This window comes from Staurois parvus, unplaced genomic scaffold (genome assembly GCF_062004578.1).
Source record: "Staurois parvus isolate SC_StPar_1 unplaced genomic scaffold, SC_StPar_1.0 ptg000949l, whole genome shotgun sequence".
In the NCBI taxonomy this organism is placed as follows: Eukaryota; Metazoa; Chordata; class Amphibia; order Anura; family Ranidae; genus Staurois; species Staurois parvus.
In genome coordinates, this window is record NW_028318745.1 from 108147 (window position 1) to 131756 (window position 23610).

Here is a 23610-nt window from a genome sequence, read left to right on the forward strand (position 1 = left end):
CCTCAAGGGGCGTACAATCTAAGGTCCCTAACCCTCAAGGGGCGTACAATCTAAGGTCCCTAACCCTCAAGGGGCGTACAATCTAAGGTCCCTAACCCTCAAGGGGCGTACAATCTAAGGTCCCTAACCCTCAAGGGGCGTTCAATCTAAGGTCCCTAACTCACATTCATACATACACATACTAGGGACAATCTAGACAGGAGCCAATTAACCTAGCAGCAAGTCTTTGGAGTGTGGGAGGAAACCGGAGTACTCGGAGGAAACCCACGCAGGCACAGGGAGAACATGCAAACTCCAGGCAGGAGGTGCTGTGGTCGGGATAAGTAGTTTCTTAGAAAAATGTCCACAGCCCTGCTCCAGAACAGGTTGTAGCTTTTCTAGAGCTGTAGCAGGGACGTCTCCTGTATCCGCTGTGTATATAGGCAGTGCTCAGTACAGTTCAATGGTTCTTGTGTCCTAGAACAACATATAATGTTCCTGACACCCATTCCAGGTGATGTGTGTGTGTACGTCCCCTCGGCTCCTCTATATAATCATGTGAGCACATGAAGCCAAGCACCAAGTTTAGACATCGAAGAGTCAGTAAGTAATGTAAACAGAACAGTTTGTCCCGGCAGGAGGCTGAGATGCGTCCGTCTCGTGGCGGTGTTTTTCCAGCAAACAGCTGTGGAAGCCGAGACACTGGATGGCTCAGACGCTCACGTGCTTGTATTGACGTGAACTAATTGCAGGTTAGACTTTTTTTTTTTCTCTTCGCAGCGTAAAGCCTAATCTGGTGCGGATTTCAGTAGGCTTGTAATACACAAGTCACTGCTTCTCAAAAAAAAAAAAAAAAAAAAAAAAAGAGCCCCAAGGCCTGACCTGGGGCATCAGGTGCAAAGAAAAATATTAAGCCCGGGTTCACACTGATGCGGTGCGGAATTTGCAGCGTTTTCTGCACCCCATCAGAATCGCACCCCATTCATGCGAACCGCTGCGGGTGTTTTGTTTTTAAGTTAACACCCCGAAAGCGGTCCGCAAAACGCAGTGCAATGTGCAGATTCTGATTGCTTAGATGTGAATACCCATGCGATCCGATTCTAGTGCGGACCAAAAAAAAGGTCCTACATGTTTTTGGTACAGGGCGATTAGAGCCACACAAAATGTATGGTTCCAGTCGCACCACACACAAATCGCATGTGATTTGCACAGAAATGCGGTGCGGTTCCAGGGAGAATCACATGTGATATACCGCACCACATACAGTGGAGCAAAAAGGTATTTAGTCAGCCACCAATTGTGCAAGTTCTCCCACTTACAAAGATGAGAGAGGCCTGTAATTGGCATCATAGGTAGACAACTATGAGAGACAAAATGAGAAAACAAATCCAGACAATCACATTGGCTGATTTGGAAAGAATTTATTTGCAAATTATGGTGGAAAATAAGTATTTGGTCACCTACAAACAAGCAAGATTTCTGGCTCTCACAGACCTGTACCTTCTTCTTTAAGAGGCTCCTCTGTTCTGCACTCATTACCTGTATCAATGGCACCTGTTTGAACTTGTTATCAGTATAAAAGACACCTGTCCACAACCTCAAACAGTCCCACTCCAAACTCCACTATGGTGAAGACCAGAGAGCTGTCGAAGGATACCAGAAACAACATTGTAGACCTGCACCAGGCTGGGAAGACTGAATCTGCAATAGGCAAGCAGCTTGGTGTGAACAAATCAACTGTGGGAGCAATAATTAGAAAATGGAAGACATACAAGACCACTGATAATCTCCCTCGATCTGGGGCTCCACGCAAGATCTCACCCCGTGGGGTCAAAATGATCACAAGAATGGTGAGCAAAAATCCCAGGACCACACGGGGGGACCTAGTGAATGACCTGCAGAGAGCTGGGACCAACGTAACAAAGGCTACCATCAGTAAAACACTACTCCACCAGGGACTCAGATCCTGCAGTGCCAGACGTGTCCCCCTGCTTAAGCCAGTACATGTCCGGGCCCGTCTGAAGTTTGCTAGAGAGCATTTGGATGATCCAGAAGAGGATTGGGAGAATGTCATATGGTCAGATGAAACCAAAATAGAACTGTTTGGTAAAAACACAACTCATCGTGTTTGGAGGAGAGAGAATGCTGAGTTGCATCCAAAGAACACCATACCTACTGTGAAGCATGGGGGTGGCAACATCATGCTTTGGGGCTGTTTCTCCGCAAAGGGACCAGGGCGACTGATCCATGTACAGGACAGAATGAATGGGGCCATGTATCGTGAGATTTTGAGTGCAAACCTCCTGCCATCAGTAAGGGCATTGAAGATGAAACGTGGCTGGGTCTTCCAACATGACAATGATCCCAAACATACCGCCCGGGCAACGAAGGAGTGGCTTCATAAGAAGCATTTCAGGGTCCTGGAGTGGCCTAGCCAGTCTCCAGATCTCAACCCCATAGAAAACCTTTGGAGGGAGTTGAAAGTCCGTGTTGCCCAGCGACAGCCCCAAAACATCACTGCTCTAGAGGAGATCTGCATGGAGGATGGGCCAACATACCAGCAACAGTGTGTGCCAACCTTGTGAAGACTTACAGGAAACGTCTGACCTCTGTCATTGCCAACAAAGGATATATAACAAAGTATTGAGATGAACTTTTCATATTGACCAAATACTTATTTTCCACCATAATTTGCAAATAAATTCTTTCAGATCAGCCAATGTGATTGTCTGGATTTTTTTTTTCTCATTTTGTCTCTCATAGTTGAGGTCTACCTATGATGCCAATTACAGGCCTCTCTCATCTTTTTAAGTGGGAGAACTTGCACAATTGGTGGCTGACTAAATACTTTTTTGCCCCACTGTGTATGTGAATCCATTATACAATTTTATTGAGATTTTTGGTTTAGATTTACCAAAAACCATATAATAGGAAGTCAAACCTAACAACACTTTCAATTGTATCCAATCAGGCAGACCCTTGCACTACATAGTTGAAGGTAAATCTAAAGGAAATTGGACAGAAAATTGTATAGTGTATGGCCAGCCTTAGGGCCCATCCACACCACAGCACTTGTGTTAAGGTGTGAAAACTACATGTGTGTGGACATGCACCATGCTTTTCTGATGACTTCTTTTTTGCTTATCATATGTGGCGTTGTGTTGCACCATATTGCAACATGTTCCATTTATTTCAGCACACACTACAACAAAAACAAGACTAAGGCTGGCCATACACTATACAATTTTCTTACAATTTCTGCCCAATTTACCTTCAACTATGTAATGCAATGATCTGCCTAATTGGATAGAATTAAAAGTGTTGTTTAGGTTTGACCTCATATTATATGGTTTTTGGTCATTCTAAAGCAAAAATCTCAAGAAAATTGTATAATGTACTACCAGCCTTAAAGTGGAAGAGAATAATAAAGGGTTGATTTACAAAAACTGGAGCACTCAGAATCTGGTGCAGCCGTGCATGGTAGCCAAGCAGCTTCTAACGTTAGATTGTTTAATAAAGCTTTGACAAAAAAAAAGGGCCATGCACCTTTTTGGTGCGGATGCGGTGCAACTTGAGCCATATAAAAAGGTATGGCTCAAATTGCACCGTACAGAACTCACGTGATGTGATTTGCTCAGGAATGCGTTGCGGTTCCTGTGAGAATCACATGCGGTATGCCACCCCACACAAGTGTGAACCCAGGCTGAAAGTGAAAAGGTTTTTGTTTTTTCTTTTTTTTAAATAAATATGTTATACTTGCCTGCTCTGTGCAATGGTTTTGCACAGAGCAGCCCAGATTTTCCTTTTCTGGGGCCCCCCACCAGTGCTCCTGGCTCCTACTGCTATTCTGAGCGCCCCCATAGGCACTTGTGTGGGTTCGATCCCAAGATGAAATGTGTGTGTCTATGACCACCGCCCTTCCCTTTCTTGATCACTAGATTTCATTGACAGCACCAGGAGCCAATAGCTTCTGCTGCCATCAACCTGCCCTGTGAGGAGAGAGAGCGCAGTGCTGGATCGAGGTTAGGCCCAGGTAAGCATGTAGAAGAGGGGGGGGGGGGGCTAAACCCCTAAACTCCCCCCCCCATGCAGAAAATGCATTAAGGTAAAAACCTTTAGCCTTTACAACTACTTAATGTCAAGGCAAAAAAGTTTGTCTAAAAAGTCGAGATCTGCTTCAGTGCGTGCTGCACTCACAATCTGCATCTGATGTGATGAACGGCACATACCATGAATGGACGCCTGCTACTGATTTTCTATACGGGTCAATTTCAGTCAAAGGAAATGGAGGATCATTTTTTAATTGGTTACGCATCCTGTAATCTTGAAATAAAAAGCAAAACAAAGACCTTCAAACACGTAATAAAAAAAAAGTTGTAAATCTCAGCTCAGTTACCATTTGGTGAAAACAAAAGCAAATCTCAACCTTGTACTAAGAATAACCGCTGATTGCAGAGTGAACAGACCTGTCTGTAGACTCTCCCGTGACTCAGCGGTTTTCCCGCACAAATCCGAAGGAAGGACATCTGGGCTATTTTAAAGGGGTAATCTCCACTGAATCTTTTTATAATTCAAGAGAAAATCCAGCTAAAAAAATAGACACGGAAAACCTAAGTAACTCCTTTAGCTTTTCACTGCCATCTGTATTCTCACTGGAGACCCACAATCTCCGTTCCAGTGACAGTTGTTGTCACCAGGAAAGGAAGTGACTGGAAAATTTCCCCAAAAGGGATCACAAACAGCAATGTCTTCTACCCCTTCCCTGATCCATCTAGGCATCAGTGCTACAATGATTACTGCGAGCTGAATGACAGGTAAACAGTTAACAGCTGAAAGACAAATGTAAATGGTCCTATCGGCAAAAAAGGAATCTTAACCACTTCCTGTCCGGACACTTTCCCCCCCTTCCTGTCCAGGGCAATTTTCAGCTTTCAGCGCCATCACACTTTGAATGACAATTGCGCTGTCATGCAATACTGTACCCATATGAATTTTTTACCATTTTTTTGAGACAGATAAAGCTTTATTTTGGTGGTATTTATTCACCGCTGGGATTTTTATTTTTTTTGCTATGTAAATGAAAATGCCCAAAAATTTTTAAAAAAGTGTTTTTCTTATACAATTTTGCAAATAATCTTTCATCATAAATCTTGACCAAAATTTATTGTTATATTTTTAGTAAAAAAAAAAAATAAGCCAAATTAGTTTAACCAAAAATTATAATTTTTAAACATTTTTTTTACATTTTTATTTTTTTATATTATTAATGTTTTGGTTTTTTTTGGTTTTTTTTTTACATACTGTCACCCTAGCAGTAAAGTGTACTACTTGGGGTGATGAATTTTTTTTTTTTTTTTTTTTTACAGTGATTGATTTTACACCCAAATAGGATGTAAAAGCAATCATTTCTCTTTCTCTCTGTCTGCATTCTTGCAGCCATTGAGAAATACTGAGTGAGCTGTGATTGGTCACAGCTTGTCACATGGTACAAGGCTGTTGTGAATAGCCTTGTACCATGTGACCTCTGTGATCATTCACAGATTTCACACGTAGTAAGCAATGATGTCACAAGTGACATCTTGCTTACTACTTTGCATGTGATCACTGATTGGCCTATCAGTTATTACATGATCGGGACCTTGTACAGAGGTCCCGTCCGACGATCGGTGTTTCACTGTGTCCGGAGGACACAGTAGGCACCAGATCGTGGTGCTGCGCGCTCCCACGGAGCGCGCACAGCTAGAAAAGGCGGGTGCCGTTTATAAACGGCAACCCGCCCCTAGAGTGCCACCGCCCTGCCGTTTATAAACAGCAGGCGGACGGCAAGAGGTTAATGCTCTTCAGCTTTTCCTGTGTTCCGGGAACCCCTGCCACACTCCTTTTAAGCATACTTTTAAAAAGTCCAACACAGATTTCCACGATGCTAGAATCAGATTGTTTGCAAATGCAACCACACTAGAACACTACTTAGTGTCCAACCACTCAGAGGATATTCAGTTCATATCAAAAGGTCCTGATGAAGTTCAGTACTAAATCAGGTTGTGTCAATGTAGTGGTTCTAAAGCCTTAAAGAGGAGTTTTACCTAAAAGGGGAAGTTCCGCTTTAAAGAGTGGGCCCCGCTCCCCATTAACCTCCCTGGCGGTATGATTATTTTAGATTTTTGGTGCTGAAAGCGGTACCATTATTTTGCATGGAAATATGTAGTTTTTTTATTGTAGGCTGTAATTTTTAGGAATAACTCACTGAAATCTGTCCGAACAAGAGTCTAGTAAACATCCCGGGGATGATAAAATTTGAAACACGAAATCATAAATTATAATTTAATAAATAATCCTAAAAAATAATAATATAATAATAATACATTTAATTCAATAATATAATCAAACCGAAAACACTGAAATTTGAAATACAGAGGCAAATTCGCACATCGCTGAGCAAAGTCGCAAAATCGTTTTCAGTGTCTGATGAGGAATTTTCCCACGAATCATTATCACTCAATTCTGCAAGTGGTTCTGATTTCTAGCTGATCTAAACCCGCTTTTGACCTAAAGGGACACTTTTTGGACGCCATGAACGTTTCTCAGTTTCCAGGCAGAAAGAACAGACAAAATGCAGACAGGGCGCCGGACAAAGCACTAGGGACAATATGTATGTGAAATGGGTTGAAACGGCAATGTTTTACTCTGAAAAATGTGTTTTGAAAAAAATGACATTTTTTAAAATTTTCAAATTTGCCGCCGCCGCCGGCAGCGCCCGTACGTCCCGACATCACCGGGACCGGAACACAGAAGCTGGATGCCGGCATCAGCCGGAGGAGATGGCAGGGGAAGCTGCAGGGGACACATAGCGGGAGCGAAGGACAAGGTAAGCTCTGCAGGGACTCCCTATGCAGTGCCGCATGGTAAGCCCGAGTGTAGCTCGGGGTTACCGCTTTTGGCACTGACATTTTACCCCGAGCTACACTCGGGAATACCGCTAGGGAGGTTAAGGATTGGCACCTTTGGGGAGCGGGGAACAGGTAAACAGGTAACTGAATTTGACAGGTACCCGCTCCCACTTCTGCTACGACCGCCTAGGCCAGGGGTAGACAACCTGCGGCTCTCCAGCTGTTGCAGGACTACAAGTTCCATCGTGCCTCAAAGTCATAGCTGTACCTGTCAGTTTTGTAATGCTGCAATGCCTCATGGGAAATTTAGTTCCACAACAGCTAGAGAGCCGCAGGTTGCCTACCCCTGGCATAGGCGATCGGAAACGGAAGTTGTCCTCCTACCCTCTCCCCCCGAAGTCTTGTGGGACACGTGACAGGTCCCAGAAGACGACGGGGCCATTAAGGAAGCGCAGTGCTACTCACGCATGCGCAGTGGGCACCCAGCTGTGAAGCCGCAAGCTGTCCATGCTGGCGCCTGGAATACAGGATGGCCGGTGAAATGGCTGTGGCAACACGGGATCGTGGGACAGGCGAGTGGCTGCAATTTGAAAAGTCAGCAGCTACAGTTTTTGTAGCTGCGGACATATTTTTTTTACAGATTGAGTGGAACTCCGCTTTGTTTTTCTACCTTCATGCTGAAGGTAAAAAACCTTCTGTGCTGCAGGTTTCCCTCAGAACCCCCCATTAGTACCCGAGCCCAATCTGATCCAGTAACGTATACAGGAGCATCGGCTCTAACCGCCATCTCCCTGTTCACTGGGCACACTGATAGCAGCGATAACCATTGGCTCCCACTGCTGTCAAACAAATGCTGGTATAAGACGCAGTTTCAATAGATGCAGACAGGGCGGCTCAAGAGCAAGACCGCAAAGGTGTCCCAATGGAAAGCGGCTTTCCATGTGCGTACTTGCTGAAGAGGAGGAGCCTGGAGCACCAATGTGGGACTCCAGAAGAGGAGGATCGGGGCTGCTCTGTGTAAAACCATTGCACAGAGCAGATATACATGACATGTTTGTTATTTTATTTAACCCCTTGATGCCGACTGTACGCAAATATGCGGCCTCTCGGCGGCTGGGCCTTGACACCAAGCGGTCGCATATTTATGTACCATTTGAAAACACGTGCTGAGAGCGTGCACCCTGCGCACTCCTAGCACATGTCTGTGTCTCAGGGACAGGTCCCGATCTCCTCTTGTGACCGCTGTTAGAGCGAATCACGGTGGTCACATGACCCTAAAACGCTGCCCTGCCTCCCAGCGTCTGAAACCCCTTAAAGGGCCGGAAGGCGCTGGCGTGAAGAGGTTAAAGTATAACTAAAGGCAATTTTTTTTTTTGTTATAGTGGAGAGGGCATAGAACCCTTCTCAGTTTTTATTTCTGTCTGTGTCCCCCCATTAGGGAGATTCACCCTATTTGTCCTATCGACCATAATCATTGAAAGAAAAATCACGAATTTTGGGTTGTCTCCAGAAAAGTAAGAGGGGAAATCTTCCAATGGGGACACTAGTTTTGGTGACCCAGGGGTCCCCCCAAAGGAATTCCCTTGATGTGCCGGGATTCTCTCCCACTTCCTGTTTGGCTATGGGATAGAAAGAGAAAAGGAAATCTCAACAATGGGACAGAGATGGCGGAAAAAAAAAAAAAAAAAAAAATAATAATCTGACAGGGGTGAAGGCTTACTGTCGCTTTAAGCCATTCTTGTCAACCTACTGTGAGCTTCCCCTGGAGGGTGTGGTTAGGCATTCAAAATGTAGGATGGAATTCACCTTTTCTATCCGAAGGCATGTTGTGGGTGTTTGGGAAGATAGTCAGACCTATACAACCATTTTCCTGGCCAGTTACAGGGTTCTACTTACTACCAATAGCAAATAAGAATCTTTATAGAAGTTTCAAAATTATCAGAAGACTTATCGTTGACTCAGGAAAACAATTTAGTTGGAATGCTCAATTAATTATGTCAAAACCATCCTCTCAGGCGATTACTTTGTAAACAAATATTTTATTAAAAAAAAAAAAAAAAAACGCATACATATTTTATAAGGACAAGGTACTTTATTAGTTTGTGACTCCCCTAAGCATGTCCATAAAGTAAAATTGCACAAAGCAATAAAAGTTCTGACAGAGTCAACATACTGCTCCTCTCATATTGCCGTTTCGTGCAAAGGAATACATAAAGCCAAAATATGGACAGATTCAGGTATATACGCTTATTTTATGTATTAAAAAAAAAATAAAAAATTACAGGTTGGTTCCTCCCACTGGCCCCCCATTTTCCATACCACACCCTATAGTGTTGTAGCAGCGAGAGGGAGGAGCCACTGTGGGGTCCAATCCACCTGAAACGTATGGATTTTAGCACTGCAAGCAAGCGAAGAGTAGCCACTGAATCAGGTAAATAAAAAGTGATACTAAACATGTTTTTACTTTTTAAATAACAAAATGTGTTATACTCACCTGCTTTGTGCAATGGTGTTGCACAGAGCAGGTCGATCTTCCTCTTCTCAAGTCCCCCCCGCTGATGCTCCTGACTTCATCACTCCTGCTGATTGCCACTTGCTATGGGGGCGCTCATGCATGTATATGTTCATAGACCAACAGAGCACAGCTTTGCCCAGCCCCCTGCTCCCTCCTTACTGGCTGTGATTGACAGCAGCAGGAACCAATGGCTCTCTAAATCAAAGAGAAGGGAAAGCGCTGCTCTTGTGCACATTGCTGGATCGAGATGGGGCGCAGGTAAGTATTTTGGGGGGGCTGCATGCATACTAACAAAAAAAAAAAAATCTTCAGCCTTTAGAACCACCTAATCTTCTTTTGCAGGCTGCTTAAACGATCTTCAGCCGGCCAAGACTGGGCAAGCATGATGACATACTACTTGTGACAAGATCCTGGGGAACGCAGAGCAACTCAAGTATCACAAAAAGATGCTCTTGCAATGAAATGGAGGGTCTTCCTTGCAAGATTTGGGCCGCTGTGCATTCCTCAGGAGTCTTCAGCAGAATGACAGAGACATCACACTCAGCAACGCAGAAGATGGGGGCAAACAGAAAACTTAAATAAAAGGCACCTTTTGCCCATACCATGAGCTAGTGATGACCTAAACATTATAAGCAGTGGTTGCAATGTACTGCAAAGTTCTCCTTAATTCAGTTGTGTATTCTTTTTATATCTGCCTGGAGTTTAGCTTCAATATTAACCATTTTGTCAACAGTTGTATCAAAATAAACATCAATAAAAGCACAATGGAGAGGATTTTTGTTTTTTTACACGCAACCCAACAAAATGTCAAAACTGCCAATACAGATCACTGACGTGTAATGAATAAGGTGCACTGAGCTGCTCTGTCGGTCACTCACCTGACCCTCCGATGGGTGAGGTAGCTGGGGTTATGCCCTGAACATTTAAGCCAAGCTGGTGAGAGGCGACGGGGGCTGGTGCTGCTGCTGGCGGTCCCGGAGGATTCTCTCGCTGTGGAGAAGTAAGCGGCGTTGTGGGCTGTGAGGACGGCCCGCCAGCAAGTCGAGCCAGGCGCCTACGTCTAATCTGTAATAAAAAAATAAACATTCATGAACATAAGCAGCACACAAGCATAGCACAGATGTACAAAGTCATGGAAAGTTGGACATACAAAGAGGTAAATAAGGTTCTACAGAAAGGGTGCTCAACCTGTGGACCTCTGATGTGGCCTTCGACCCCTCTCATGTGGCCTTCGACCCCTCTCATGTGGCCTTCGACCTCAAACCAGGGAAGCGCACTCCTGAATGCGAAAAGTGCACCACACCCACAAGATACATTCGAAATCTATAGCAAAACACAGCTAACCTGCAGGAAAGCTGCAAATGCACTGAACTGCATCCATGGTGCAGGCAAACCTCAACTCTCTAGCTGCCAATCACTCAAGTATTAGAGAATCAATTGCCGGAAAAAAATTCTCAATCCAAAGACTTCTGATCAACCCTCCCACCCCAAAGCTCTGCTCAAATTCCCAGTTACTCCAGTTGGGACTCTATTAACCCCCTTGCCACAGCACAGGGGAGCAAAGGATGGGTAAGAATGTGCCACTGCGAAGAGTGAATTAATCACTTGCCCTCCGGAAGGTCTTACCCTCTTCATGATCAGGGCATTTCTTACTATTCAGCACTGCGCTACTGTAACTGGCAAATGCAACAGTGTACCCAAATTAGATTTACAGCATTTTTTTCACACAAATATAGTTTTCTTTTGGTGGTATTTGATCACTTTTTTTTTTTATTATTATTATAAAAATTAAAAAAAAAATGTTTTGGAAAAAAAAAAAGTTATTTTCTACTTTGTTATAAAATGTATCCAGTTAAAAAAAAAAAAATCTTCATAAATTTACGATAAAATGTATTCGGCTACGTCTTTGGTAGAAAAAAAGAATCCCAGTGAGTGTATATTAAATGGTTTGTGTGAAAGTTATAGCGTCTACAAACTAAGATATACAAGTGAAACTCAAAAAATTAGAATATCGTGCAAAAGTTCATTTATTTCAGTAATGCAACTTAAAAGGTGAGACTAATATATGAGAGAGACTCATTACATGCAAAGCAAGATAGTTCAAGCCGTGATTTGTCATCATTGTGATGATTATGGTTTACAGCTCATGAAAACCCCAAATCCACAATCTCAGAAAATGAGAATATTGTGAAAAGGTGGAATATTCTCGGCTCAAAGTGTCCCACTCTAATCAGCTCATTATTATTATTACATCGAGTTTATATAGCGCCAAAGGGTTTACTCAGCGCTGTACAATAGAGGGGGGGACAATACAAGAAACAGAACAGCAACAACAACAGTACACGAGGGGTTAGAGGGCCCTACTCTTTGGAGCTTACAATCTAGGAGGGAGGGGGTAGTGGTACAGGAGGAAGTGGCTGTGGGGGGTGGAGTGGTAGGAGGAATGAAGGAGAACGGCTGTTAGGTGAGGGTGGGGTAGGCTTCCTTGAAGAGGTGGGGTTTCAGGGAGCGCCTGAAGGGGAGGAGGGAAGGTGACAGTCTGATGGATTGGGGCAGTGAGTTCCAGAGGATGGGGGAGGACCTGGAGAAGTCTTGCAGTCGTGCGTGGGAGGAGGAGACCAGGGAGCAAGATAGGAGGTCCTGTGAAGAGCAAAGGGTATGTGTTGGGTGGTACTTGGGAATCAGGTCGGTGAGGTAGTTAGGGGCAGTGTTGTGAATGGCTTTGTAGGTCAGGGTTAGTAGTTTGAATTTGATGCGTTGAGCAATAGGGAGCCAGTGGAGGGAATGACAGAGGGGGGTGGCAGAGGTGGAGCGGGTGGTGAGGTGGATGAGTCTAGCCGCTGAGTTCAGGATGGTCTGAAGCGGGGAGAGCCTGCACTGGGGTAGGCCGGTGAGGAGGGAGTTGCAGTAGTCAAGGCGTGAGATGATGAGGGAGTGTACGAGTAGTTTAGTAGTGTCTGGGGTAAGGAAGGTGCGTATCTTGGCGATGTTGCGAAGGTGGAGCCTGCATGTGTTTGTAAGTGATTTGACATGAGGTTGGAAGGAAAGGTTTGAGTCCAGAATGACGCCAAGGGTTAAGCCATAACACCTGCAGAGGGTTCCTGAGCCTTTAAATGGTCTCTCAGTCTGGTTCAGTAGGAATCACAATCATGGGAAAGACTGCTGACCTGACACTATCATTGACACCCTTCATAAGGAGGGAAAGCCTCAAAAGGGAATTTCAAAAGAAGTTGGATGTTCCCAAAGTGCTGTATCAAAGCACATTAATAGAAAGTTATGTGGAAGGGAAAAGTGTGGAAGAAAAAGGTGCACAAGCAGCAGGGATGACCGCAGCCTGGAGAGGATTGGCAGGAAAAGGCCATTCAAAAGTGTTGGGGACCTGTATGTGCTGGAATTCACGCAGCTATGACACCATACTGGTAATGGCAGTGATCAGCAACTTATAGTGGGACTGTGATAGTACCATTTTGCCCGCCACACTAACAGACAGACACTATCTGGGAAGGACTGATGTCACTAGTGACAGTAATGCAGCGATCAGATATTATTATACAGGATTTATTATTATTATTATACAGGATTTATGACGCCAACAGTTTGCTCAGCACTTTACAATATAACGGGAGACAATACAGAACAATACAGTTCAATACAAGAGGGATTTGAGATATACACACTACACTGTACTAATGACACTGACTAAGAGGGGGTTAACATCAAGGGGCAATCAAGGGGTTAACTCTGTGTGGCTAACAAGTGTAATATGTGCTGCTTTTACTTACAGATCTGACTTTTTTCTCCCTGCTTTTCAGGGAGAAGAAACAGCCAGATCACTGTTCTGCGTACACAGAACTCTGTGCTGTGATTGGATGTGCTGTGTCAGCAGGGGGCACAAGCAGGCGCACCCCAAACCTGGACGGCGGCCAGAAACGTACATGTGCATTGCTGTGCCTGCACCTGCTGCCCATCGCAATATTTTACTGTGAGCGGGTCAGCAAGTGGTTAAAGTAATCTGTTGCTTTGCCCTGTATACTACAAAAGATATCCAGTCAACAAGCTTCATGCTGTGTTCCCCGGGGAACATGTGACAGCAGCTATAGGATAACACCCTATGCGTTTTACAGTTAAAGCGTATGTGCTGACACGGCGTGCAAATTAAATGATTACCAGCAATTGAAAAAGCAGAAAAACAAAAGCAAACAGATGACAAATATAACGTGGTGTCAGGCAATTCTACGGGGATTCTCTGTACTCTGATCTGCTGAACTTTCACCTTATTTTCACCTTCTTTGGAAATGAACATTTTATTTCAGAGCATAATAAATGTAAAGTATATGAGCTCTTGCCTAAAACACATTCAGTTTAAAATAGAAATGAAAAGGTTATACATTATAAATAGAGGACAGGATCACCAGGAAATCACGTCCCATAGACTTCAATGCAAAATCATGTCCCATAGACTTGCAAAAACACCAGCCACATTAATTATATATATATTTATTTAAACGGTCCGTTGTGGTTTTCGGCCAAGTGCATCCTGAATTTTCGGTTTTGGCACTGGAATTTTCATTTTGGGAAAAATAAACACCTTTTTTTAAAGGTTTTTAAAATTACAATGGATCAGCTGCATAAGGGGTTTGGAGAGATGATGGTGGGACAGTGGAAACGGTGGGACAGTGGAAACGGTGGGACAGTGGAAACGGTGGGACAGTGGAAACGGTGGGACAGTGGAAACAGCGGTACACTGATCTTCACAATGAATGACTATGCAGGAGGTGCGTGTCACCACAAGCCTTGGCCACTGGAGGACAGGCCGGCTGTTCTCCGAGCACAGCCAGAAAACTGACCAAGCTGGGATGGATTTGCTCTCATGTCTAGTGTGGTCAGTTTGAAATAGGAAAAACGGGGTCGAGCATGATCACCAGGAATTTCACACAAAGGAAGCAATACACAGAAAAGGATACCTATTTAACACAATTACATGGTACAGCAAGTGTGAATTTGATCAAAGAAAATATTTGTCAACTAACTATTTCAGATGACTAAAATACGACTAAAACTGGCTAAGTGATTAGCACTTCCGCCTGGCAGTACTAGGATCGTTGGTTCGAGTCCTAGCCATGGCACCACCTGCCTGGAGTTTGCATGTTCTCCCTGTGCCTGTGTGGGTTTTCTCCGGGTACTCCGGTTTCCTCCCACACTCCAAAGACATGCTGGTAGGTTAATCGGATCCTGTCTAAATTGTCCCTAGTATGTGTATGTATGAATGTGAGTTAGGGACCTTAGATTGTACGCCCCTTGAGGGTTAGGGACCTTAGATTGTACGCCCCTTGAGGGTTAGGGACCTTCGATTGTACGCCCCTTGAGGGTTAGGGACCTTCGATTGTACGCCCCTTGAGGGTTAGGGACCTTCGATTGTACGCCCCTTGAGGGTTAGGGACCTTCGATTGTACGCCCCTTGAGGGTTAGGGACCTTCGATTGTACGCCCCTTGAGGGTTAGGGACCTTCGATTGTACGCCCCTTGAGGGTTAGGGACCTTCGATTGTACGCCCCTTGAGGGTTAGGGACTGATGTGAGTGTACAATATATATATATATATATATATATATATATATATATATATATATATATATATATATATATATAAAGTGCTGCGTAAATTGACGGGGCTATACAAGTACCTGAAATAAATAATACTAAAACAATTCAGATGATTAAAATATGACAAAACTAAAATGGCATTTTAGTCAAAAGACTAACTAAAACGAAGTTGAAATTCGACAAACAAATCAGAACTATTATTATTATACAGGATATATATATTATTGTTATACAGGATTTATATCGCTCCAACAGTTTGCTCAGCGCTGTACATTATAACGGGAGACAATACAGCAACAGTACAGTTCAATACAAAAGGGATAGGAGGGCCCTGATCCTGGGAGCTTACATATGCAATATCTGGGTAACATTCTTTAACCCCCCTAGCGGTCTAATTATGTCCATATTTCTGTGCTCAAAGCGGTAGTTTTTTTTGCATGGAAATATGTATTTTTTTATTGTATGCCTGTAATTCTTAGGAATAACTCCCTGAAATCTGTCCGAACAAGAGTCTAGTAAACATCCCGGTATGATAAAATTTGAAACACGAAATCATAAATTATAATATAATAATCATAAATAATAATATAACAATAAATTTAATTTAATAATATAATCAAACCAAAAAAATTTGAAATAGAGCCCCAAGTTCGCACATCGCTGAGCAAAGTCGCAAAATCGTTTTCGGTGTCTGATGAGGAATTTCCCCCACGAATCATTATCACTTAATTCTGCAAGTGGTTCTGATTTACTATCGCTGTTCTCTAGCCGGTCTAAAACCGCTTTTGACCTAAAGGGACGCTTTTTGGACGCCATGGACATTTCTCAGTTTCCAGGCAGAAAGAACAGTAAAAATGTAGGCAGGGCGCCGGACAAAGCACTCGGGACAAAATGTATGTGAAATGGTTTGATACAGGAATGGAATACTATGTGATTTTAGTGTATTGAGTGAATGTCACTTTTAAAATTTTTTAATTTCCTGCCAGTTCTGTCTCCTGTACATCTCGACGTCACAGGGAACGGAACCCGGAAGACAGATGCTGGCATCGGCCGGAGGACATTGCCGGGGACGCTGCAGGGGGGACATCGTGGGAGTGCAGGACAAGGTAAGTGATCGTGGGATCCCGGAGCAGCGCTGCAGTGTATTCCCGAGTGTAGCTCGGGGGGGGGTTACCGCTTTTGGTACTGAAACTTTACCCCGAGCTACACTCGGGAATACCGCCAGGGGGGTTAAAGATGACCTCCATGTATGATCTTTATTGCATACTTACAATGGGTTCAGTGTGGATCAATGGAAGTATGCATATCTCATACCTGAGGGGCCGCTGGGGAACGAACAAACACTGCAGTTGGTGCTGTTAAAGCGATTGCTACCATCTTCTGGATCCTGTGCCGAGCAGCTCTCCTCTGAAAGTGGGATTTTAGGAACTGTCAACTACTAGATTTCATCAAATGGTTTATGATTGGCAAGAATACAGTTGTGACCAAAATTATTCAACCCCCACTGAAATTGAGTGTTTTGGCCAGTTTGACATTGCGTTTGATCATTCAGTCATCTTGCTTACATTTACATTAAAGAGGCACTTGTAGGTCAGACAAATATAACATAACAGTTATAATGAAATAACCACAAATGTCTTTTCTGTGCTCACAGCATTATCAGTTTTATTCAACCCCCAAGTGACATTCAATCTTAGTACTTAGTACAGCATCCTTTTACAGTTATAACAGCTTTTAAACGTGAAGCATAGCTTGACACAAGTGTCTTGCAGCGATCTACGGGTATCTTCGCCCATTCTTCATGGGCAAAGGCCTCCAGTTCAGTCACATTCTTAGGCTTGCGCACTGCAACTGCTTTCTTTAAGTCCCACCAGAGGTTCTCAATCGGATTTAAGTCTGGTGACTGCGATGGCCACTCCAAAATGTTCCAGCCTTTCCTCTGCAACCATGCTCTAGTGGACTTGGAGGTATGCTTGGGATCATTGTCCTGTTGAAAGGTCCAACGTCTCCCAAGCCTCAGGTGTGTGACGGACTGCATCACGTTTCCATCCAATATCTCCTGGTACTGAAGAGAATTCATGGTACCTTGCACACGCTGAAGCTTCCCTGTACCTGCAGAAGCAAAACAGCCCCAAAGCATGATTGACCCTCCACCATGCTTCACAGTAGGCAAGGTGTTCTTTTCATCATAGGCCTTGTTCTTCCTCCTCCAAACATAGCGTTGATCCATGGGCCCAAACAGTTCTAATTTTGTTTCATCAGTCCACAGAACACTATCCCACAACTTTTGTGGTTTGTCCACATGGCTTTTGGCATACTGCAGTCGACTCTTCTTATTCTTTGGAGACAGCAAGGGGGTACGCCTGGGAGTTCTGGCACGGAGGCCTTCATTACGCAGTGTGCGTCTTATTGTCTGGGCTGAAACTTCTGTACCCACATCTGACAAATCTTTTCTCAGTTCCTCAGCAGTCACACGGGGACTTCTCTCCACTCTACGCTTCAGGTAGCGCACAGCAGTCGAAGTCAGCATCTTCTTTCTGCCACGACCAGGTAGCGTTTCAACAGTGCCCTTTGCCTTGAATTTGCGAATGATGCTTCCTAAGGTGTCTCTTGGTATGTTTAACATCTTTGCAATCTTCTTATAGCCATTGCCCTTCCTGTGAAGAGAAATCACCTCTTCTCTTGTCTTCCTGGACCATTCTCTTGCCTTCACCATGTTTGTAACCACACCAGTAAATGTCTAGAAGGAGCTGAGTATCACAGTCATTTTAAAGCTGCCTAATTGGTGCTTATTATGCTTGATTGCTGCTCGGTGACATCCACAGGTGTTTTCAATACCTGATGGAAAGCACCTGTATGAACCTCTGTTCTTCAGAGTGGTAGTCTTTAAGGGGTTGAATAATTGTGGCAATGAAGAAACCACATAAGAACCATTTACTACTGTATTACATAAACAATTGATGTCATTTTAGTTGCATTTGGGTAGTTACAACGTCCTTGTAGGATTTGATTCTGAATACAATTCCAAATGTACACTATAGTCCCTAAACCCCTTTACAGCATTGGGGGTTGAATAATTTTGGTCACAACTGTAAATTAAACAGGCAAGACCAACTTTTGGGCCAGCAAAGTTTTCCTGGAATAGGTGCCATCTCCACATCCGGATGGGGTGAGCCTTCTACCCGGGCTCCCTGTAATCTCACACAGGACTGCCGGCAAGAAGAGAAATACATTGATTTACGGACATGAACTGCCAGCTGTGCGGTCCAACACCTCTACACCAATACTTGAGGTTAGCCTTTATGCCACGTGGCTAAGCTATTAATAAAATATATATTGTTTCTATAAAGAAGCGTGTCAGAGCAGGATAATGAATTCCTCTGAATGCTGGAATACACATCATTAGTTATCCGCCTTGTTTTGGCACAAAACAAAATAGAAGAACACGAAAAGTGATGAAGAAACACTGGAAATGACTTTGCTCTGGGCTTCACAATGATGCAGCTGACTCAGGGACTGAGGTCTTATGAATAATAAAGTGGATCGGTTATTAAAATACAACATCTGCATGACTCAGGGCACGTGCCAAGAGTTACCTGAACACATTGTTATTATTGGCAGTTAACAGTCTCTTATTTATCGTCTGTAAAATAAAATTCCAAAATAGGTTTAAAGCGAACATTCTGAAAAATGTAAACAAATAGGCCTGCTCATTGGAGGAACAAAAAAAAAAAAAAAAAGAAAAAAAGGAGCATGAGCTTGGACTAGTTACATAGTTAGTCTGGCTGAAAAAAAGACAAAAGTCCATCCAGTTCAACCATTAAATCTGTCTTTATATGCAGTAAAGCATGCTTGTTATACTCACTGTAGAACCTAAGGGGTTAATCCTCTGCACTGTATAAAAACGCTGTTTGATCCAGTGTTCTCTGATCCTCCCCTTCTTTCAGTGTCCCCCTCTTATCGCCGGATAAGACATATCATGTGGAGTCAGTCTCCACATGCTAAGTTTGATGTGTATTGCTAGAGAAGTTTGGGTTTTTTTCTTGGGAGAGTGCATGTAAACAGCACAAGGCCAATCAGCGCTGTCCAGACAGAGTTCAGGGGTCCTGCATCCTCTTACAGAAGAATGAAAACTCCTCCTAAAAGCTTTAACCAGTGCTCAGCTGAACACTGATAGAAGTCACAAGACTGCTCTAACTGCTGATGAGAAAATGTACTTAGCAGTTTATATTTACTAAAATAATTGCATTTCCATGTTCTGTGTACTGTGGTAGAGCGGCCACAGTGAATGCGGGGTCCGGGGACAGCGGCCACAGTGAATGCGGGGTCCGGGGACAGCGGCCACAGTGAATGCGGGGTCCGGGGACAGCGGCCACAGTGAATGCGGGGTCCGGGGACAGCGGCCACAGTGAATGCGGGGTCCGGGGACAGCGGCCACAGTGAATGCGGGGTCCGGGGACAGCGGCCACAGTGAATGCGGGGTCCGGGGACAGCGGCCACAGTGAATGCGGGGTCCGGGGACAGCGGCCACAGTGAATGCGGGGTCCGGGGACAGCGGCCACAGTGAATGCGGGGTCCGGGGACAGCGGCCACAGTGAATGCGGGGTCCGGGGACAGCGGCCACAGTGAATGCGGGGTCCGGGGACAGCGGCCACAGTGAATGCGGGGTCCGGGGACAGCGGCCACAGTGAATGCGGGGTCCGGGGACAGCGGCCACAGTGAATGCGGGGTCCAGGGAGAGCGGATATAGTGAATGCAGGGTCCGGGGGGAGCAGATATAGGGAATGCAGGGTCCAGGGAGAGCAGATATAGGGAATGCAGGGTCCAGGGAGAGCAGATATAGGGAATGCAGGGTCCGGGGAGAGCGGGTATAGTGAATGCAGGGTCCGGGGAGAGCGGGTATAGTGAATGCAGGGTCCAGGGAGAGCAGATATAGGGAATGCAGGGTCTGGGGTTTCGTAACACTTTAATGATTATTGAACTGCATTACTTCATGTCCTTTATACCTGCCTGGAGTTCATCTTTCAATAACACTATGAAATAGCCTCTCCCAAATTTCCCACCCTCGGCATGTTCATTTTACAGATGCTCCCCAAGCACTTCACTGAAAGCATGTGCTGTATTTAAAAAAGGGGCTGTGAAAATGGAATGAAACTGGCATGAGAAGCCCTCTGTGGTTTATTTTTAATCACAAAGCAGTCACAAAATGTCTGCTATTTTCAGGTGACAGATTCGGTTAGGCAGGAAACTAGGTCATGTTTTGAAACAGTCATCTCTTAATAATGAACATATAAGTGCCACACTCATGGCTAATTTTGTTTAAACTAAAATATATGTGGCTGGCAGACATTCCTCCGGGCAGAAATTGTACACTCACCCCAGTGATTAGTGTTGTGGTATTTACTATACATAAAGATAGATGACAACACGAACAGCACTTGCAATAAAAGGTCTGGTAAAGGCAATTACTAATCACATAATGGTGCAGGCGGACAGGCTGTTCAACACATGATGGCTCTACGGAATCACAGAATAAATGAGATCTGTCTTATCTGGAAATCGATGGACTAAATGCTGCTTATGGTCGGTTCAGTTCAAACTGAAAGTGTAAGCAAGTCTATGTACAATGAATGTCATGGACCGGGTTTTACATTAACCTCATTAGTCAGTGTGGGCAAGTCCCTAGGAGGAAATACTCTGCTATACAGAGCATTCCTGAACAATACAAGGGGGATTTCACACACCTGTAAATCAGGTGACAAACATTTTTTACCTTTAAAACAGACAAGCATGGGATAAAAAGGAAACCCAAGATAAGTACGGAGGATTCCATTACTAACCTCTTCTTGAAATTTCTATTTGCCTGGCTGTGACTTTGGCTTCAACACAGAGCCACTTAAATCTGAAGTTTAATGTACGCATATCATAACTTCCCTTGTTCCCCTAGACCAGGGTTTCCAAACGTTTTAAACAAAGGGCCAGGTTACTGTCCTTCAGACTTCAGGAAGGACTAGGGCCCCATCGTTGGGATCACAGGAAGGACTAGGGCCCCATCGTTGGGATCACAGGAAGGACTAGGGCCCCATCGTTGGGATCACAGGAAGGACTAGGGCCCCATCGTTGGGATCACAGGAAGGACTAGGGCCCCATCGTTGGGATCACAGGAAGGACTAGGGCCCCATCGTTGGGATCACAGGATCGGTGGGAGGAATAGGGCCCCATCATTGGTGTCGGTGGGAGGAATAGGGCCCCATCATTGGTGTCGGTGGGAGGAATAGGGCCCCATCATTGGTGTCGGTGGGAGGAATAGGGCCCCATCATTGGTGTCGGTGGGAGGAATAGGGCCCCATCATTGGTGTCGGTGGGAGGAATAGGGCCCCATCATTGGTGTCGGTGGGAGGAATAGGGCCCCATCATTGGTGTCGGTGGGAGGAATAGGGCCCTATCATTGGTGTCGGTGGGAGGAATAGGGCCCCATCATTGGTGTCGGTGGGAGGAATAGGGCCCCATCATTGGTGTCGGTGGGAGGAATAGGGCCCCATCATTGGTGTCGGTGGGAGGAATAGGGCCCCATCATTGGTGTCGGTGGGAGGAATAGGGCCCCATCATTGGTGTCGGTGGGAGGAATAGGGCCCCATCATTGGTGTCGGTGGGAGGAATAGGGCCCCATCATTGGTGTCGGTGGGAGGAATAGGGCCCCATCATTGGTGTCGGTGGGAGGAATAGTGTCCCCTCATTGGTATCGGTGGGAGGAATAGTGTCCCCTCATTGGTATCAGTGGGAGGAATAGTGCCCCATCATTGGTATCGGTGGGAGGAATAGTGCCCCATCATTGGTGTCAGTGGGAGGAATAGTGCACCATCATTGGTATCGGTGGGAGGAATAGTGCCCCATCATTGGTGTCAGTGGGAGGAATAGTGCACCATCATTGGTATCGGTGGGAGGAATAGTGCCCCATCATTGGTGTCAGTGGGAGGAATAGTGTCCCCTCATTGGTATCGGTGGGAGGAATAGTGTCCCCTCATTGGTATCGGTGGGAGGAATAGTGCCCCATCATTGGTATCGGTGGGAGGAGTAGTGCCCCATCATTGGTATCGGTGGGAGGAATAGTGCCCCATCATTGGTATCAGTGGGGGGAATAGTGCCCCATCATTGGTATCGGTGGGAGGAATAGTGCCCCATCATTGGTATCGGTGGGAGGAATAGTGCCCCATCATTGGTATCGGTGGGAGGAATAGTGCCCCATCATTGGTATCAGTGGGGGGAATAGTGCCCCATCATTGGTATCGGTGGGAGGAATAGTGCCCCATCATTGGTATCAGTGGGGGGAATAGTGCCCCATCATTGGTATCGGTGGGAGGAATAGTGTCCAATCATTGGTATCAGTGGGAGGAATAGTGCACCATCATTGGTATCGGTGGGAGGAATAGTGCACCATCATTGGTATCGGTGGGAGGAATAGTGCACCATCATTGGTATTGGTGGGAGGAATAGTACCCAGTCATTGGTGTCAGTGGGATGATTAGTGCTCCATTATTGGTACTTGGTGGAAGGACTAGTGCCCCATCATTGGAACTTGGTGGGAGTAATAGTTCCCAATCATTGGTGTCAGTGGGAGGAATAGTGCCCCATTATTGTTAGCAGTGACATGATTAGTGCCCCATTATTGGTATCAGTGGTAAGAATAGTGCTCCGTCTTTAATGTCAGTGGGAGATATAGTGTTCCATCGTTTACATTAGTGGAAGGAAGTATGGCCCATTGTCAACAATGCCTCCTATCAATGAGAGAAATAGTGCCACAGGGGCCAGAAAATGGCAAACTTAGGGCTGCAACTGGCCCTCGGGCCACAGTTTGGAGACTACTGCCTTAGACAAAGTTTAAATCAGCTTGCTGCCTACCCAATTTCCATAAGCTTACCATAAACACAACAAATTTTGGCCGATTCATATTGAATCAGTTGAAATTCGCTCCAGGGGTGGCCCTGTTGGCAACACATGGACTGACAAAAGTCAAAAATTGTTGGCTGAAAAGCACCTGCATACAATCAGATGCAGGAGACACCAGCTGTCTGAAAATAACAGCCTGCGGTGGGAGATTCATCCATCCAAACTATTAGCGTGGATTAAGGAACCTGTCAATTTTTTTTTTTGTTTAGTTCAGAGAAAGAATTCTATGTATATATGGCCTGCTTTAGAATACACCTGCAGCTATGGACATTCAAGCATCTGCATATTCATATCACGTAAATGGGTTTAAAACAAGCAATCACTAATCTCTACAGCTGAAGGCCATGTGGAACAATTCATCCTCGAATTTCAAAGCATAAGTACTAAAGTTGTTTAAGTCTCTCAGCAGCTCAGCTCCCCATTAACCATCACTGCTCGGTGGGGGTAGCAGGGGAATCTGAGTTCCTCAGTCACGGTTGTGGGGAGAAAGGGACCTCAGCTGCTGGGTCATTGCTGAAAGGGCCAGCACAGAGATCTGAGATGCCAAATCACTGAGATTCAAGTCTCTCAGCAGCTTAGCTCCCCCATAAACCCGTCGCTGCTAGGAGGGAATAATAGTGGGAATCTGAGCTGCAGAATCACCGGTGGAAGGGGAGCACAGGGATCAGAGCTGCTGAGTC

General features: G+C 45.0%; 1 protein-coding gene and 1 long non-coding RNA gene across 3 annotated transcripts in view; one reads left to right on the forward strand and one right to left on the reverse strand.

Annotated features, from left to right (window-relative positions):
- UBE4B (ubiquitination factor E4B) overlaps positions 1 to 23610 on the reverse strand; it is a 114953-nt gene that overhangs the window by 74535 nt on the left and 16808 nt on the right. For both annotated transcript variants that reach the window (XM_089656915.1, XM_089656914.1), the window contains exon 2: positions 10260 to 10446. In XM_089656915.1, coding sequence (XP_089513041.1) covers positions 10260 to 10446 — 187 coding nt within the window. The remainder of the gene's footprint in view (positions 1 to 10259; positions 10447 to 23610) is intronic.
- Positions 579 to 10146, forward strand: LOC149441760 (uncharacterized). Its single transcript, XR_016307299.1, has 2 exons — positions 579 to 731; positions 9724 to 10146. It is a non-coding gene; the product is annotated as an uncharacterized LOC149441760 (long non-coding RNA).